Source organism: Abrus precatorius, unplaced genomic scaffold, assembly GCF_003935025.1.
Source record: "Abrus precatorius isolate BTA unplaced genomic scaffold, Abrus_2018 Scaffold0, whole genome shotgun sequence".
NCBI classification, from domain to species: Eukaryota; Viridiplantae; Streptophyta; class Magnoliopsida; order Fabales; family Fabaceae; genus Abrus; species Abrus precatorius.
The window spans coordinates 2,660,608-2,679,460 of NW_020874290.1; the positions used below are offsets into that span (position 1 = coordinate 2,660,608).

The 18,853-nt window shown below is 36.6% G+C and overlaps 2 protein-coding genes across 2 annotated transcripts; both read right to left on the minus strand.

Moving 5' to 3' along the window:
• Positions 1-5,620, minus strand: LOC113851957 (calcium-binding protein LPS1-beta-like). Its single transcript, XM_027482228.1, has 3 exons — positions 5,142-5,620; positions 326-846; positions 1-125 (listed from the first exon to the last, which is right to left on the minus strand). The coding sequence occupies exons 1-3, from the start codon at positions 5,618-5,620 to the stop codon at positions 1-3; spliced, it is 1,125 nt and encodes a 374-aa protein (XP_027338029.1).
• Positions 5,621-11,875: 6,255 nt separating this feature from the next.
• On the minus strand, positions 11,876-13,938 carry LOC113851963. Its single transcript, XM_027482234.1, has 4 exons — positions 13,856-13,938; positions 13,674-13,739; positions 13,070-13,456; positions 11,876-12,148 (listed from the first exon to the last, which is right to left on the minus strand). Exons 1-4 carry the CDS (start codon positions 13,910-13,912, stop codon positions 11,876-11,878), a joined length of 783 nt encoding a protein of 260 aa, XP_027338035.1. The 5' UTR covers positions 13,913-13,938.
• Positions 13,939-18,853: the final 4,915 nt, after the last annotated feature.

An 18,853-nucleotide genomic window follows, 5' to 3' on the forward strand; every position in this document is an offset into this window, starting at 1 on the left:
CTATGTGGTTATGCTGAGGAAAATGGATGTTCCAGCAATTATAACAATCCTTGCAGACCCTTTAAGCTTGTGCTTAACCTCATTTTTAGCCTCAGAGTGGAAGTTCCAGCAAAAGACTAGTTTCACTGTCAAGAGCAATTGCAAAGCAATCAGAAACTCAGATCATGCAGAAAATTAAAACTAAAAACAGAAATTGAAAAGAAATGAAAGGAAAAAAAAAGTGTGAGTTGCCTCTCACAAAGCGCTCTTTTAACGTCACTAGCTTGACGTTATTGATCTTTGATTCTAAGAGATGATTTTGCAGATAATGGCTCTTGCTCTATACTTACACATTTCCCCTTTTTCTTATCAACTTGCAGCTTTTCGTTTAATTCAGAACATGGTTGAAATAATAGTGGAGGAAGTTCTAGCAACTTGATATACTTATTAATTTTCTTTCCCTCCTTTTCATTGTCTTTATATGTTACTGCAGCAAGTATTTCTCTTGTAACAGAATCATCCTTCTGTTTTTCCTGCTTGAAATTCTGCACTCTTTGAAGAAATCGAAACTTCTTGTGTTTAGCTTCATCTATTGGCTCAGGTTCATCTTCAAACAAACGGTTTTTGTTTTTTTTTTGTTGTGTCTTGCTGATGTCCTTTGGTTCTTCTTTCTTTAAAATCGTTAACTGCTCTTCCTTGCAATCCTCTTGTTGCTTATCTTGAATCTTTTTTTCTTCAGATTTATCTAATGCCTCATCTTTCTCAGCAGCTTTATGACTTGAAACTTCCACTTCACTCCTTGTACAGACAACTTGGCTTTGCTCTATTGGATTTACAATGGTATTGTTAGGTGATTTTTCATCATTCCTATTTAACAATTGCTCTGAAATTTGTCCTATGTGCTTCTCCATCTTCTTCATGGATGTATTTTGATTCTTAAAACTTGACTGAGTAAATTCCATGAATTGGAGCAAAGTTTCTTCAAGTTCATTCATTCTTTTTGGAAAAGTCTTTGAAGGCTGCAGTCCTCCTTGAGGTTGAGAATATGACACTTGAAAGTAAGGTTGTGAAGAATGAGGACTTGAGCAAGGTGTTGTTGCAGCTGACATTTGTTGATTCCAATCATAATATGACCGACTCATGTTAGTTTGATATTGATATTCATGAGGAAAGTTATATTCAGATCTTTGAAAATTTCCTCCAAAATTGATTTCTTCTTGAAATTCTGGTGCAGCCACATCATATGTTTCATTCAAATCATTTTCACTGTAAAAATCACACACCAATGGGTTAGTTTGGACAACTCTAGCTTGAAAATTATTAATCAAAGCATTAAGAGTATCTGGTTCATAAGCTTCTGTTCTTGCAACTTGGCTTTGATAAAAATTCTGATACATGATGGTTGCCATCAAATAATAGAGCAACTTATTTTTTTGGTTTTTCCTTGCATACAAAAAGAAAGAAAACAAAAGTCTAATCAAATTTGTAACTAGGAAAAATGAAATATGAAATTATGCAGAAAATTACAAAACATAACATGCAACAAATATAGAAATTTATGGAGAAAATAAAAAAAAACAAGATTATGCAGAAAAATGCAAAAGAAAACAGAAAAGCTACAAAACAAAATATGTAGAAAACACAGAAACTTATGCAGAACAAAAATTAAAATTATGCACAAGAATGAAAAACAAAATTATGCAGAAAATACAGTGTTAATTCTATCAGAATCAGAAATTCATGAATGCAGAAAACATAGAAATTATGCAGAATGAAGTTTACAATTATGCAGAAACATGAAAAACGAGATTATGTAGAGAATGCAAAAACTTTATGCAAATGACAGTAGAACTTATGCAGAAATCTACACAAGATGCAGAGAAATTATGTAGAAAAACATGAAAGCAGAACAACAACAAAAATAAATGCTCAATCTAGCTACTTTTCTGCTACTAATGATATTAAAATTCAAAATTCCCCGGCAACGGCGCCAAAAACTTGTTGTTAGCAATCTAAACACTAGCAAGTACACTAGTATTACAGCAAGTAATGAGTAATTTTTAAGAACAGGATATCGTCTCCACAGGGAATTTAGATTTCAAGTATCAATTCATAAAATTGTAACCATTTGAGCCATACGAATTTAGGAGAAGAGTTGTAACATACAAAAGCAATAAACCAAAGCAATTAATAGTAAAGAAGAATGTGCAGAAAAACAGATCAATGAATGCAATGTGAGATTAGAAATGGATTGAAAGGTAGTTAGGAATTTACTTCATAAGAATATCAGTATTAATTCAATTATGCCTTTGAACATTCAAGAACTTGGTTAATTGACAATCAGTTTCGCATAGCAATAGCCAAAGGTTAATTCCTTAACTCATTGACCCTAACAAGCAACTAAACCACCCTAATCCCTTAGGTGAAGTTCAATTTCAAGTTGCATTAATACTTAGAACCTTAAGATTGCAGAATTAGGTCTCCTTATCCCTAAGAAATCCCTAACTTCTGATTGCTAACTCAGATCGGAGAAGCAAATCCAACTTCCATTGGTAATTGTTCCTCTAAGATGAATCAAACGAATTTCCATTCATAGATTGCAAGAAAAACAGAATTCACAATTCAATTAATCCAAGAACTCAAAATCCAGAAACAAGAGTCAAATCAATACATCAATTCGAGTTCCATAAACCCCTAACTACAAGAAAACTACTCAGACATGGGAGAAGAGAAAGAGAAAGAAGAAGAAGAAGAAAAACTCCAAGAAGTCATGGCCAGAAGCTCCAATCCGATTCCTCTTTGTGGAAGCTTCAAGACTTGACCCCAATCTTCTCTCTCAATCTCTCTCAACGAGATCTAACAGAAAAACCGAAAAATAAAACTGAACTCTGAAAAATCTGCACGTTTCTGTTATTTATACAATTTTTCAGATTTGCACGTTATCACTTTTATGAGAAATAGTAGCCACGCAGAAGGTTTATGGTTGCGCGTTAACACTTTTATGAGAAAAAGTGACCACGCGCAACTTTCCTGATATTGAAGGCTCTCTGGAACTATCACTCTTGCTGATAAAAGTGACTACGCAGAGGTCAAGTGGTTGCGCGTGATCACTCTTATGAATAAAAGTGATTACGCGCAACTCGCCAGGTTGATGGTTCTCTGGAACGTTCACTTTCGCTGATAATAGTGATCACGCAGAGCTTTTCTTGATATTTGCCTCTCTGGAACGCTCACTTTTACTGATAAAAGTGATAACGCCCAACATGTTGAGTCTGAGACTTCATAGGATCTCTCACTTTTCCTAGCAAAAGTGATAACGCCCAAGCTTTCTTCTTCTTTGAACTCTGGAGTGATCACTTTTACTGACAATAGTGATCACGCCCAGTCTGCACTTTCTTGGTCTTGTGTTTTTGGAGTCCAGACTTGCTTCTTTCTTCTTCCTTGTCTTCAAGCCTCCATTTCCATGATCCTTGCTCAATTTATTCCTTCGAAAACAAGATTAAAAACTTAATTTCTAAGCAAAATTTCTACAATTGCTAAAATAACTACATATGTAAACAAACTTCAATTCCTTCTTTTTTTTCTGAGTTTTCTGCTTTCTTCATATATTTTTCTTATTAATTGTGTTAGAATTATGCTAAAATATCAGTAAAAATATGGATTCATCAATAATACATGCTAAAATATTAATGCTTTGAATAAATTTAATAGATTGAAACAACAACTAACATCAATTATGCATTTAAGTTCACCTTTGGCCAGTACCTAAATTCATAATTAAATCTATAATAATGCTAGAACTAACATGGTTTAATAGACAAATAGTCACACTCAAGATGACATGCATGTTATCTTTAGATATACAAACACATTATTAAGTGCCTACATGTCTCTTTAATGTCATTAATAAACTTGTGTATTTAATCACTTTGATGATTAAAATTTCTCTAATATAATTCTAAATCGATCTTTAAAATTTTATAAAATTTGTTCTACAATTTTTCGTGAAGCATGGTTGTGCTACTCCTCAAACAATCATGCTACGAAGCACAATAATGCTTCCCTTTAAGCACGATTGTGCCAATTTTAAGCACAATTATGCAACTTTTAAGCATGGTTGTGCTATCCTTCAAGCATGACCACACATACCCAAAATGTGTGAATAAGCATAAGTGTGCAAGAAGTTCAGATTACAAACCGTCATCAACATCCTTTTATGGATTTGCAAACAAAAGTTCATAGCGTCTAAAACCTTAGGGTTTATTTTAATAGAACCCTAAACTATTATATGATTATAAGATAACATGCATCAATCCTACAATGATCATGACTAGCCCTAATCTTCATAATTTTCTTCCTATGGTTCGTGAAAATTAGAGAAATTTTTCATGGAGAACTAATCTTTTATGGAGGATCACAAAATTCACAACCTAGAGCTCTGATACCAACTATTTGGTTTTTTAGTAATTTCTATCTTTGATTTTTTTTTCTATTGCAAAATTATTATAACCCTTTGACCTTGAATTTCATGGTTCTCACACACATCAACAACATTGAGAAGACTTACCCGAATTTATAACCTTGATGTGTTCTCTTTGTAGTTTTGATCTCTTAACGTTTTTCCAACTCTTCCTTCCTCCTTTAGGTTTTCTCTAATGGTTGAGAGAAAATTGAACTTTTCTGATTACCATAACACCGTAAAATGAATCAGTGTATTCACCCTTATTTTATAACTACTTTTTCTTCTATCTAAAGAGAGAGAAAAGAGTTTCTTTTTAATTATATTTTTTTTTAATTGTATTTACAATTATACCTAACTAACTCGATTTTTTATAATCAATAAACCATCATGTTAAGTTTTTAATTAAAGTCAAGCCATAAGTTACATGAATCCAAGATCATTCCTTTGATCATTTCTTGATCAATCCAAGATCATTCCTCTTAACCCAAATTGTCAATCATAAACATATTGCCGTCAACCCACTAAACAAATACTATACAACCGATAAAAGCTACACCAGAAGAAAAAAGAATGAAAAGAATTTACATGTTAGTCAAGGAAATGATTCTCCCCTTCTTGTCTGACACCATTTTGGTATAACAAGGACAGAAACATGTTCTAATGCGCAAAACCATTATTGCCATGATGAACCTCAGGTTACAGCAATGCAAAGCCTAAGAAGTCAGAGGCTGATCTACCCATCACAGTGGCAAACTCATTGAAGCTAATCACACCATCACCATCTGTGTCAGCCTCTGTGATCATCTCTGTGAGCTCTCTATATGTAAGGGGTTGACCCATTTTGGCCATTGCCCCTGCTAATTCTGCGGCTGATATATAACCATTTCCATCACGATCAAAGCACTTGAAGATCCCAAGGAGCATCTCTTGGTTCAACAATATCTCTGAACTCATGTAATGCAATATAGCATCCAAAAACTCATCAAACTCCACAAAGCCATTTCCATTTGAATCCATGTTGGCTAACAACACATGGATTTGATCACCCGAGGGTTTGAGCCCCAACGATCGAAGGAGCGCCGCGAGTTCCAAGATGGTTAGGCTGCCATCTGAATCCATGTCAAATCTTGCAAATATTTCCCTCAATTGATCAAGTTGATCAACTTGAAGTTTTGACATGTTATTCTCAATGTAATCAACAAACCAATAATGCAAGAAAGACATGCAATTTATGGGGCAATGTGCTACAAACAAATGTGCCAAAAGAATCAATAGAATTCAATGCAGAAAAGAATTGTAGTGATGTTTAGGAAGAGAGGAGGGAAGATTCTAATTTTAGTATCATGTGATGAGGGTCCTTAGTTTGTTTCGGTTTAGAGGCAACATTTATTTTCTTTTTTTTAGGTGATGGACTAGGAACGAAAAGTGCGTAGGTTCTAGGTGGGTTGATCACATACATGACGATGGAACAGCCTAAGACCTGTAAGGTTTTGAAAGCTTCCATGTCACCCACCATATGCCTATTAGGACACTTATTGACAGGCATTTTCAATTTGTCATCTTACGTTAGTGTTTCTATTTTTGTCTTGGTGTTCTCATAATTGTGGGACCATTCACTATTTCACATTCAGAAAGAAGATGATGTGTCCCCAAAAACAAAATGATGGATAATAATGTTAGTCGCTGTACCTTTTCTCTTTTGTTTGTTTCAAAGATTGTTTTTTATTCAAACAAGTTTTGTCTTTATTATATTCTTAAAACGAGCGTAAAACAAGTTTTCAAAACAACTTTCGAAACTCGTATTAAAAATTGAAAACAGAAAATAATTTCAAACAAGCCCAAGTTTTCCATTGCAATTTCCTTTATTTTTCCTGAAAGTAAAGATTAACATCGTATGATTATAATTTATAATTAAATTTTGTAGCGACATGCTTTCCAAATTAATTATTACAACAATTAACAATTTTCTCCGATACGATAAATCATTAAATTGATTCAATAAAATAAAAAAATATCAGTTTTTTTTTTGTTTCCAAATACATTTAATACGTATTTTAATCAAACATTATTTAATAAAAGAGTTATGAATTTTTATTAAGTACTTTGAGAAGTACGTAGACTACTAATTTATGATAAAGTATAATAAATTACTTTTATATGATTATTTTTAATATATTTTATTTTTAATCATAATTTTATAAAATTGAGAATTATCATTTACCATAATATAAAAATAATTTAATTAAAATGAATTAAAAGTATAAAAATATTTTACATTGTAACAATACATAAGTGAGAATTATTGACAATTTGTAATAACTAATTTAACTAACATTTTGAGATGTATTCTCATCAGTTTGAAGTATAAATTGTTTATATATTTATAAAAATTAATCTCTTAAAAATATATATTATATTCAAAATATTATTTAGAGTAAATTTTTTACTAAAATATAAACTAATAAAAATTTATTTAACATATTAAACGCTTTTGAATCTTATAAAATTTCATAAGAGAAATGTAAGTTTTGCTTTAATTTAATTCTTAAATTTATAAAACACAATAAAATTCTTTTATTTTTCCTTTTGTTATAATATTTATTTATCTTTTCAGTTTCATTACCTGAAAATATTTGTAAGGGTGAGCTTTCTGCGCCCACTAAATTCTCATTTTATAAAATAATCGTAGTACAAAAAATATTTTCTAATATATCTTGTATCACATTAGAAATAATTTATAAAATAATTCTAATTAAACAGACAACATTCACACATATTATTTATCATTGAATCAAATACAACCCATTTTTCTTTTATTTAACATATTCAATTTCTCACTTAATCAATATCTGAGCTCATGCCACTCTTTTCATTTCAAATATGAAATATTCACCAAATAAGAGTAATCTAGGTACTCACGGGCCCCTAAATCGTTGTCAACATACTCTTCCTAATTATGATGGACTTATGTCAGCATGGATAGTCGCCATCAGCCACCACACACGGATACAACTTGTCTTTTATTTGGCATTCATAGCAAAGGTATAGTCAAGAGATCAGTCAGGAAATGAGTGTGAGGCCTTATGAATGCTTTGCTACTAATTGTGTACACATAAGCTATTAGCATTCATCACCCTCATTTCCTCTAGATTTCCCATATCGCCTCCAGACTCTATACCCCTAGTGTATCTCTGAACTATCTATACAATAACTCAATAGTGGTAAAACCAAATTATACTACTTACATCAATCAATATTATTCTAACACATATGTTATAATTACACTAATCAATGTACTACAACATATGTGGTATAGTCTCACCCATTGATATATTATAACAAACACATCATAATCACACAAACTGGTGTGTTTGTAGATCTTGGATGGAAGCATTTACATTCTGTTGGAATTGCAAATTGCTCTTGGGCATTTGTTTGACTAAATCCTCCAATGAAAGCTTAGAATTCTGATGTGTTTGTTGCTGTCTCATTGGGAGTGGTCTGTAGCTGTTACTTGCTTGGCCAGTCTATTGCTACCGTTGCTCAAAGGCACCATATCTCATATTTGGATGATCGTTGAAGGAAAGATTATAAGATTGGTACTGAAACTAGTATGGTTGTTATTGTCTTTGAGGTTGTTGAAAATTCAAAGCTTTGTATTATTCTTATCTTCCACTAAAAACCCTGTACTAGATAAGACAGTACTCGGTCTTACCTATAGAAAAGGGAGCCGAATACCCCCTCGATCAGGTCAAGCCGAGTACCCTCTCAGCTAGCATTAAAGGTAATTAACCCAATTAAAGGTAATAACCAAATCATTAATCCTCTCTAATTAAAGGGCCAAAACCAGGCTGACTCAGCAAGCCCATTAGCCCATAATACTGCCTATAAAAGGAAGGTAGGAAGTACAGGTAAGGGGTTGACTTTTCAATATTAAATAGCATTTATTTCTTAGAACTGAATCCTAATTTCAGCATCGGAGCGCCTTTTGCAGGTACCCTCCCCACGTCAGGCCACGTCAGCAACAGTCAGAAGGACATCATCAATTCAGAGCAGAGATCCGAAGACTAGTGTTTCCCTAGCAGGAACATTTTGGCGCCCATCGTGGGGCACGATTTGTCTCATTTTTTAAGAGTAATCATGGGACTTATAAGAAGCCAGCAAGACAGACAGACTTAGTAAGGCAGAACCTCTCGGTAGTGATGAATCCATATTTTTACTAATATTTTAGTGTATTTCTAACTCATTTGAGAAGGAAAATATATAAGAAAAGCAGAAAAATTCAGAAAAATAGAATGATTGAAGGTTTTCTTTGAATATGTAGTTATTTTAGCATTTGTGAAATTTCTGCTTAGAAATTAAGAATCCAATCTTGTTTTTGTAGGAATAATCTGAGCAAGGTTCATGGAAATGGAAGATCAATGGAAAGGAAGGCAATTCTGGACTCAAAACACAAGAATTATGGAATGCAAGCTGGGCGTGATCACTATTGTTAGTGAAAGTGATCACTCCAGAGTTTAAAGGAGAAGTGGAGTCTGGGCGTGGTCACTCTTACCAGCGAAAGTGAGTGTTCCAGAGAGACTGAATCTCAGCAAACCTCTGCGTGGCCACTCTCGCTAGCGAAAGTGAGTGTTTTAGAGAGATTAAATTTCAGCAAGCTCTGTGTAACCACTTTTACCAGTGAAAGTAGATGTTCCAGAGAGTCTCTCAGAAGTCCCAGACATAGCGAGCTCTACGTAACTACTATTGTTGGCAAAAGTGGATGTTCTAGATAGGAGTGTATCAAGGCAAGATACGTGTGGTCACTCTTGCTATCGAACGTGATCACGTGCAACCACTCGATCTTCTGCGTTGCAACTCTTATCATTAAAAGTGATAGTTCCAGTCTTCCCGAATCACATGAGCCTCTGCGTGGCCACTCTTATGAAGCAAAGTGACAATGCCAAGAGTCAGGAATCTTATAAATACCAAATCAAGCTCAGATTTTGGGGTCTTTTGTTCATTTCCACTTTTTCTGTTAGATTCTCGTTGAGAGAGAGTGAGAGAGAGAGGATTGGGGTTTAATTTCGAAGCTCCAAGAAGAGGCATTGGATTGGAGCTCATGGAGATGGCTTCTCTGAGTTTCTTCTTTTCTTTTCCTTCTTTCTTTTTCTCTGTTGCAATGTGTGCTTAATTCTTCGTAATTAGGAGTTTATGGACCTTGAATTGATGTATTGATTCGATTCTTGCTTCTGAACTTTGAGTTCTTGGATTAATTGAGTTGTTAATTCTGCTTTCTAGGTGATCTTTGAATGGAAATTCAATTGATTAATAACAGAGGAACTTTTGCCAATGGAAATTGGAATTGATTCTCATATATGAATTAACTACCAGAATTGGGGATTTCTTAGGGATAAGTAAACTTAATTCTACAATCTTATGGTTCTAATTCTTAATGCAACTTGAAATTGAACTTCACCTAAGGGATTAGGGTGGTTTAGTTGATTGTTAGGGTCAATGAGTTAAGGGATTAACCTTTGACTATTAATATATGAAACTGACTGTCAATTAACCAAATACTTGAATGTTCAGAGGTATAGTTGAATTGATATTGATATTCTGGTGAAATAAATTCCTAACTATCATTCATCCATTTCTAATCTCAGCATCAAATTCTTTAATCTATTTTACTGCAAGTTTCTTACCTTTCAATTGCTCTTATTCCTTATTTTCTAAATCTTACAACTCTTGCAAATTCTTATAGCTCAACTAGTTATTGTTCTATGAATTGATAATTGATTTTCTAATTCCCTGGGGAGACGATACTCTGATCTTAAAAATTACTCATTACTTGTTGCAATTCCTAGTGCACTTGCTAGTGTTTAGAATTGTAACAACAAGTAGCAGGAGGATACTACACCTAATCAGCCAATTCTTGAAGTTTTAATGGAGGGAGGTGGTGATTGTAACACCTTATGTTTAATTTCAATAAATCATAATTTCATAAATTCAGAATAAAAGAAATTTCATTTCAAATAAGGTTCTTAACCCTTGGTTTCATCAAATATTTTAAAATAAGGAAAGGGGTTACAATCTATATCGTCACTACTACAGGACCCATTCAAATACATTAGTTTCATATTAAAATCCTAGTCCCATAGCAGTTCCATCTGCCCCTTTTACTGAGTCCGGTGCTGATCGTCTTGATTACCTAAAAAATGAATGTAAAGGTGAGTACTCTACACTACTCGAAAACACACAATCAGCGTAGAGTCTCACCTACAGAACATTTTCAATACATTAAATAAACACAATCACAAGCAACATTATCACACAGCTCAGGTCAATTTAATGCCAATGCACTCACGGCATCGGCAACATTTCACATCCATAAGTACAAACATAAACCCATGCATATGCACACCAGCCACACTCACTATGGCACTGTGATCACAGATTTCCATTATGAATGGTCGCCGGTTACCCCCGCCTCACGGATCCCACGTGGGCAGTCACGGGTCACTCAACAAGGATAGTAGTTAGAGGTCTAGTCAGGAAGAGAGTGTGTGGCCCGTGGTGCACCATTTTTGTAACACCTTATATTTCTTTTCTCAATATATAATAAATTTTCATAAAAAGTTAAATAGTAGAGTAAATTTTTCTTTCAAAAACTCTCTAAATAGAAACAGACATGGAAATGACATAAGGTTCATAGAGTAAAATTTCATTAATTCATAAGTACTTTAGAAAAACAAAGATTCTAGAAATTTCATCAGTAATAAAAGAAATAGTAGTTTTACAACTGTTTCAAAAGAACGCTATAGAACTGAAAATATTCATTACATAACTCAAAATAACTAAGTCCTATAGCAGTTCTCATCCATCCATGCACTGTGAGCCTGGTACTATTCAACCTGGTTTCCTGAAAAATGTTGTGTAAGGGTGAGTCTCTACCCTACCACTCATACATAACATATACATTCTTCACAAAACACATCTTATCACGATTAAAGAAAACATCATGGCATTACATATCACAAGGTTATATAAAGCATATTCTCATCTCAACGCGCATTACTTTACACAGATTCACAATTTCTTTTACTTTTATCCGCGCTTACCGCGCCCTGTGGCCACAGTTATCCGATGCCTCTATCTCGAGGTCTTACACATTCATGTAAATAGTCGCCGGATGGCCCAATGCAATACGGATACAACGCATGCAATAGACGGCCCCTTAGCAAAGGTAATGGTCAGGAGTCAAGTCGAGAAATGAGTGTGTGGCCATGTGGTGCATTCGAACACAATATTCTGGAAAAAAAAATATTATGGAATAAATGGGAGACAATAAAACTAAAGATTAAGAAAACATAAAGTAAGGTGAGATTAATTATATAAAAAAAAATAAAAAAATTATACAAATTAATTTATAGTTATTTCATTGGAGGTTGGAGTTCATCGTGGGCCTGATTTCCCTACTGCCATAGGTACAGCTTTGTTAACTTGATAGTGTCCTCCTCTATAATCTCCTTTTCCTATCCATCCTCTGCTACGCCCCGATAACTCCATGTCTATGGCTCTTGCCACATTCATCAACTTGCCCCTTGTCAAAGGGTTCGCAACATGGACACTTCGTACACGTGCTCTCACCTCCTCGCGCAACCCATGGTTGAAATAGGCAAAATATTGCTCGTCATGCAATCGAGGTACCTCGTCAGGGGCTTCACTCTAGAGTCTGGTTTTGCAGAAAATATATCTCAGACCTTAAAGATATGGCCTTCGCAGTTTGTTGTGACTGTTTCCAACCCCCAGATTCTGAGCGTTTCCGGGCAGCGTTTACTGTTTCGACGATATCTCGAGCTACAGGCCGTGTTTCGAGACGATTCTTTTTTTGTTGCGAAGCTCTTTTCTGGGGCTTCACTATGGACTCTGGTTTTGTAGAAAACAGAGCTCGCAGATGAAAGCTATGACCTTCGTAACTTGTTTAACACGGATGCACTTTCAGCCCTGTTTTACTGTTTCAGTGATATCTCTAGCTGCGGGACGCCTCTTCATGCCCACCCTGGTGCCTACCTGGTGCGTTTTTCTGCACCCTGGTGCCCTCCTGGTGCGTTTTTATGCACCATGGTGCCCTCCTGGTGCGTTTTTATGCACCCTGGTGCCCTCCTGGTGCGTTTTTATGCACCCTGGTGCCCTCCTGGTGCGTTTTTCGCACCCTGGTGCCCTCCTGGTGCGTTTTTATGCACCCTGGTGCCTACTTGGTGCGTTTTTATGCACCATGGTGCCCTCCTGGTGCGTTTTTATGCACCATGGTGCCCTCCTGGTGCGTTTTTCGCACCCTGGTGCCCTCCTGGTGCGTTTTTATGCACCCTGGTGCCCGTTCCCAATCCGTCCCCCGACCGGCACGCGGCGACCCGCTCTCGCCGCGGGAGCAGCTCGAGCAGTCCACCGACAGCCGACGGGCTCGGGACTGGGACCCCCGTGCCCAGCCCTCAGAGCCAATCCTTTTCCCGAGGTTACGGATCCATTTTGCCGACTTCCCTTGCCTACATTGTTCCATTGACCAGAGGCTGTTCACCTTGGAGACCTGATGCGGTTATGAGTACGACCAGGCGTGGGAGGCACTCGGTCCTCCGGATTTTCAAGGGCCGTGTTGGATGTAGTACTCTTATCACAAGATAGTCTGTCCAATGTGCAATTCTTCTGAATTTGAAGATCCACCTTAGATTCAACTTCAGAATCCATTCTATCCCGATCTTTGGGTTCAAAATCGATTTGATTACATGAACCGCAATGAGAATCATCACTAGTGCATTGTCGAGATATATTCTTTGCTTCACTCAGGTGATATGATTCTTCACCTTCATCTTCTTCTATTAGAGCACAAAGAAGTCTTTGGAATAGTGGAGTAACCTTGTCCAGTCTTTCCATGTCATTCTTTCCACCTAAAGCATCAATCTTATTAGATTCTTCATCACAGTGACTTCTCTTTCTTTCATCTGAGCTTTGAGTGGTTTTGTTATTTATAACAACACCCTGAGAAAATAAAAATTCATTAGTTACCACATTCCTCTAAAGGTTCAGCTTATCTTTAAGTTGCTCCATTTCTTTTTTATATTTTTTCCATATGAAAATGTGGTGTAATTATGAAGATCCTTAAATTTAACAGATGGAGATCCACACAGAAGTTCTTCATTATTGATAAGTGAGTTGAAAGATACAGGACACTTTCTGTATAATGCCAAACACTTACCAACATATCACGATCAATGCCAAACATATGAGATAAACTTTTATCAAATTCCTCAGCAATATTGAGCTGATTCAGAAACCAGAAAAAACAATACTATGTCAGAAGCTATTCAACATATTGAGAATGAAATGGTAACTACACATTTTCAGAAAAATAAGACATGCTCAAGACCCAGCTGCTACCTGTTGCTTCAAGTAAGATGCATCTTCCAAGCTAATAGAAGCAAAAATAGGCTCCATTTTATTCCAGAATGAACCCGAACAAGCAATTTCTACATAAAATAAGCCAGCAAATTTGTGAGATATAAAAATGAATACACAAAGGTGTAACATTTTGGAGGAGGTAAAATGGTTCACATCCGACCGAGGCACGTCGCCGGCCCCCATCCGCTTCCCTCCCGACAATTTCAAGCACTCTTTGACTCTCTTTTCAAAGTCCTTTTCATCTTTCCCTCGCGGTACTTGTTCGCTATCGGTCTCTCGCCAATATTTAGCCTTGGACGGAATTTACCGCCCGATTGGGGCTGCATTCCCAAACAACCCGACTCGCTGACAGCGCCTCGTGGTGCGACAGGGTCCGGGCACAACGGGGCTCTCACCCTCTCTGGCGCCCCCTTCCAGGGGACTTGGGCCCGGTCCGCCACTGAGGACGCTTCTCCAGACTACAATTCAGACGCCGAAGGCGACCGATTCTCATGGTGGGCTATTCCCGGTTCGCTCGCCGTTACTAGGGGAATCCTTGTTAGTTTCTTTTCCTCCGCTTATTGATATGCTTAAACTCAGCGGGTAGCCCCGCCTGACCTGAGGTCTCAGTGAGAGCGTTCGTTTCACAACACACACAGGGTCAGAGCCTTTGTCCAGTGGAGCCACACATGATTGGCCTAGAGCATCACTCAACCACCATTTGTCACGGTGTCCTCCACCACAGACTCACTTTTCAGCCAACCACGAGTCGGGGCTCGTGGGAGGCCAGCGCTTACTCCATATCAACACCCTGTGAGGCGTTGGTATGGGGCAACAAATGTGTGACACCCAGGCAGGCGTGCCTGAAGCCATTACCCTTACATTTATTTTTCAGGTAATCAAGACGATCAGTTAAGAGTTAGATTTACCCCCTGTTTGGTTTTGTAGAAAGAAAATGTGAATAAAGAAATTTAAATTTTGAATTAAAGGAAAATATTTTTAATAAAACATATTAAATTATTACTTAAAAGTAACTTAATATTTTTTTAACCAATATTAAGTATTGTTGTTTAATTGTTTTTTTTTAACTATAATATATATTTGTTTAGGTAATTCTTTTATTATTTTATAAAATAATTATCAATATTATGATTGGAATCAACAAATTTCTGCTGCAACAACACCTTTGTCAAGTCCTCATTATTCATAACCTTATTTTCAAACATCATATTCTCAACTTCAAAGAGGACAACAACCTTCAGAGGCTTCTCCAAAAAGAATGAATGAACTTGAAGAAACTTTGCTCCAATTCATGGATTTACTCAATCAACTTTCAAGAATCAAGAGGCATCCATGGAGAAGATGGAGATGCAAATAGGACAAAATTTAGAAAATTTATTAAATAGGAATGATGAGAAATCATGTACTCATCATAAAATCACATAAACAACTAATTATTTTCACTTTTCACTGATTATTTCTCATAAAACAGGGATTATTTCACATATAATTACATACATGACAAGATCTATGAGAATACAAGTAATAAACATAACAAAATGATAAAGTAGAGCCCCCCTTACCTCAAAACAGAGCTTTTACAAGGATTTAACCGAAGGTTTAACTCTAGAACGGAGGTTTTCCTAAGAACATCATGAACATCTATAAGAAGAAGAAAAAGAGAAACGAACGGTAAATCTAACTTCAAACTTAGAAAAACTTACTTGTAATCCTTTAGATCGAACGTAGAATCACAGATCTGAAGAAAAATCTAAGTTTAGGAGGTTTAGTATGGGAGAAAATGGCGAGATATGACTTTAGAACCTTTGAGAACCTTGGATAGGAGTGAAGAAATGAAAATTTCGTCTGCAACCCCCTTTTTATAGAAAATTTTCGAAGTTACTGTTCACCGCCGAATTTACTGTTCATCGCCGGAAACACTGTTCACCGCCTTACTGTTCATGCCGGAAACACTGTTCACCGCCTTACTGTTCATGCCGGAAACACTGTTCGCGGTAACTGTTCACGCCGGAAACACTGTGCACACGTACTATACACGGATTGTACGCGTACTGTCCGCGGATGTGACGTCAGCCATGACGTCATGCTGATGCCATTGATGACGTCATCGTCACTGTACAAAGGCGGTTTCACTGTTCATACGCGGTTTACTGTTCATAGACACTGTTCATAGGCGGTTTTACTGTTCGCTTTTTTTTTTTTTTTTTAAAATTCTATCCAAATCTATTCCAATTATACTTTAACAAACCTCATTTTATTTAAATCAAAATATAGGATGTTACAATTTTCGCAGTCGGTGTCACTATTACTCCCTCTTCCCCAAGGTATTTCTACCGTCCTCATCTCCTACATCCCAGTGTATCGCTGAACCATTCATAGCACATTACAGCGGAGCTACTACGCCTCAGTCACACACATTTTAATATACGGCATATAGCCCACATTTAACAGTACACGGCACTAGGCCCATATTTGTTCAACTATACGGTACTAGGCCCACATTTCATTTCCACAGCACACACAGCACATAGCCCACAATTCATTCATGCCACGGGCCCCTAGCCTATTTCCATTCATATTACACAGCCCTCAGGCCCACATTTTCACAATGTTCATTTAGATATACACACATGTATAAATGGCACAAGTGCCCACTTCACATATCTCAGCAATTTCTTACCCTCTACTCAGCCACATCACAATATCACACAAAATATCAACAAATCACACATAAAGGAGTAGGGTAGAGTCCCCCCTTACCTTGGATTGAAGACCCACATCCAAACTTAAGTACAGAAAATGATCCCCACATGACTTTCGGCCTAAACACATGGAAGAATTCCATGAGAATCCCGAAAATCACCAAAAACAGAGAGAAGGAAGGAAAACGAAAATCCTAACCGTTTAAAACTCACTTCCAAGTGTTCCCTACACAACTCCAACCTTCAACTAAGCTTCCGAACTGCTTTGGAGGAAATATAATCGATGAAAAAGGGTTTGGAGACGCGAGGATGAAAGGGATTTTGAAGGGAGAGGGAGAAATAACTCTCACGTAACCCTAACCCCTTTTAAATCCTTTTTAGGTCGTGACACTCTCGCTAAAGCAAGATATTCTCGCTGCAGCGACACGCCCTCTCGCTACTGTCAGGCTAGAGATTTATTATTGAGTAATCCATAATATTTTATACTTGTTCAATGTTAATTGAAGGATTATTTGGTATTGGAATAGATTTAGATGGAGTTTGAAATTATTTAAAAAAAAAAAAAAGTGAACAGTACCGTATGAACAGTGTCAGATGAACAGTAAAACCGTCAATGAACAATGCAAACCGCATATGAACAGTGAAAACCGTGTATGTACAGTGATTGCTGACGTCATCAGTGACATCATCATGACGTCATGGCTGACGTCACATACGCGTACAGTGCATGTACAGTACGCGTGCACAGTATTTTCCGGCGTGAATAGTACCCTGAACAGTGTTTCCGGCATGAACAGTAAGGCGGTGAACAGTGTTTCCGGCGATGAACAGTGAATTCCGGCGGTGAACAGTAAATTTTGAAAATTTTCTATAAAAAGGGGACTTCACACAAAATTTTCATTTCTTCACCCCTATCCAAGGTTCTCAAAGGTTCTAAGGCCAAAAACTACCATTTCTCTCATACTAAACCTTCCTAAACTTAGATTTCTCGCCAGATCTGAGATCCTACGTCTATTCTGAAGGATTTGAAGTAAGTTTCTTTAAGTTTGAAGCTAGATTTACCGTTCGTTTCTCTTCTTCTTCTCTTTCTCATAGAAGTTCATGGTGTTCTTAGGAGAAACTCCGTTCTAAAGCCGAATCTTCGGTGAATCTTGCATTAAAACACGTAATATTCGGTAGATCTAGTGTGAATCATCTTTCTGAGGTAAGGGGAGTTTACTTTAACCTATGAACTACGTTTTGAACGGTTTAATATGCTATTTTAAGATGTTTTGATATGATTTTGTTAGATCTATTGAATAAAAGCTATTTTCTAAGCTGTAACTGCTGTTAATTGATTTAAAATGCTGAGATTTTGGCTGATCTATCTTAAACTTGCCTTAGCTGAGCTATTAAAATAATTTTGGCGGTGTGCATCATGCTGAGATATATGTTTTGCATCATTATAGAGCCGAGTTACATGTTTAGGTGGGTAGACGTGTAACGGTAAGTTCATGCTGAGCTGCTGTGCTGTGCTGTCTGGATCCAGATACCGGAATGGGTCACTCCCGGACCGGCTCGGTTTCCTTCTGGATTACTTAGGCTGTGAAACCAGTTGGAAACCGTTTTCATGCTGTGCATTAGATGGGCTGGAAATGGATGGGATTATTGCTGTGAGAAATATTTTGCTCTATATATATAATTTTATTTTAAGTTTGGTAAGCTCACCCTTGCATTTCTTTCTACGTCGTTGTGTGCGTGTGTACTGCAATGATCGTACGGTGGTACGTGAGCAGATGTAGCAGGTGTTGCATCTACTTCACAGGCTGCGGGGCCAGTGGAGAAATGATAGAAGCTGAAGTCGAGTAATATTGCATCTAAGTCCTTTTTCCTTATATTTTAAGACCTCATGTAGAGGGAGCTACGTAGTATAATTTTGGGTATTTTTGAATATTATGAACCAAATGTAATATTATGTTGTTCTGTTGGATATTTGTTGTAAGAAACTCTGTTTTATTTTGAATGAGAAGAGAATTTCATCATTATATTTTCTATACTTTATTTCAAATAAGTTTGTGATGTAGAAACAATGTTCTCGGTTCCTTATAAAAGGGGTCGTGACATTTTAGTGGTATCAGAGCATGGTCTAGGTAAACCTATGGGGTGAGGTTGTTAGACGTCAGTTGTGCATATTAGACATGTCAATTTTAGCTGTGAATCATATATCATAATTTCTAATCATCAGGTTGTGAGGGAACGAGCTTGATCACCTCGGTTCTCAGACACGACAGATGTA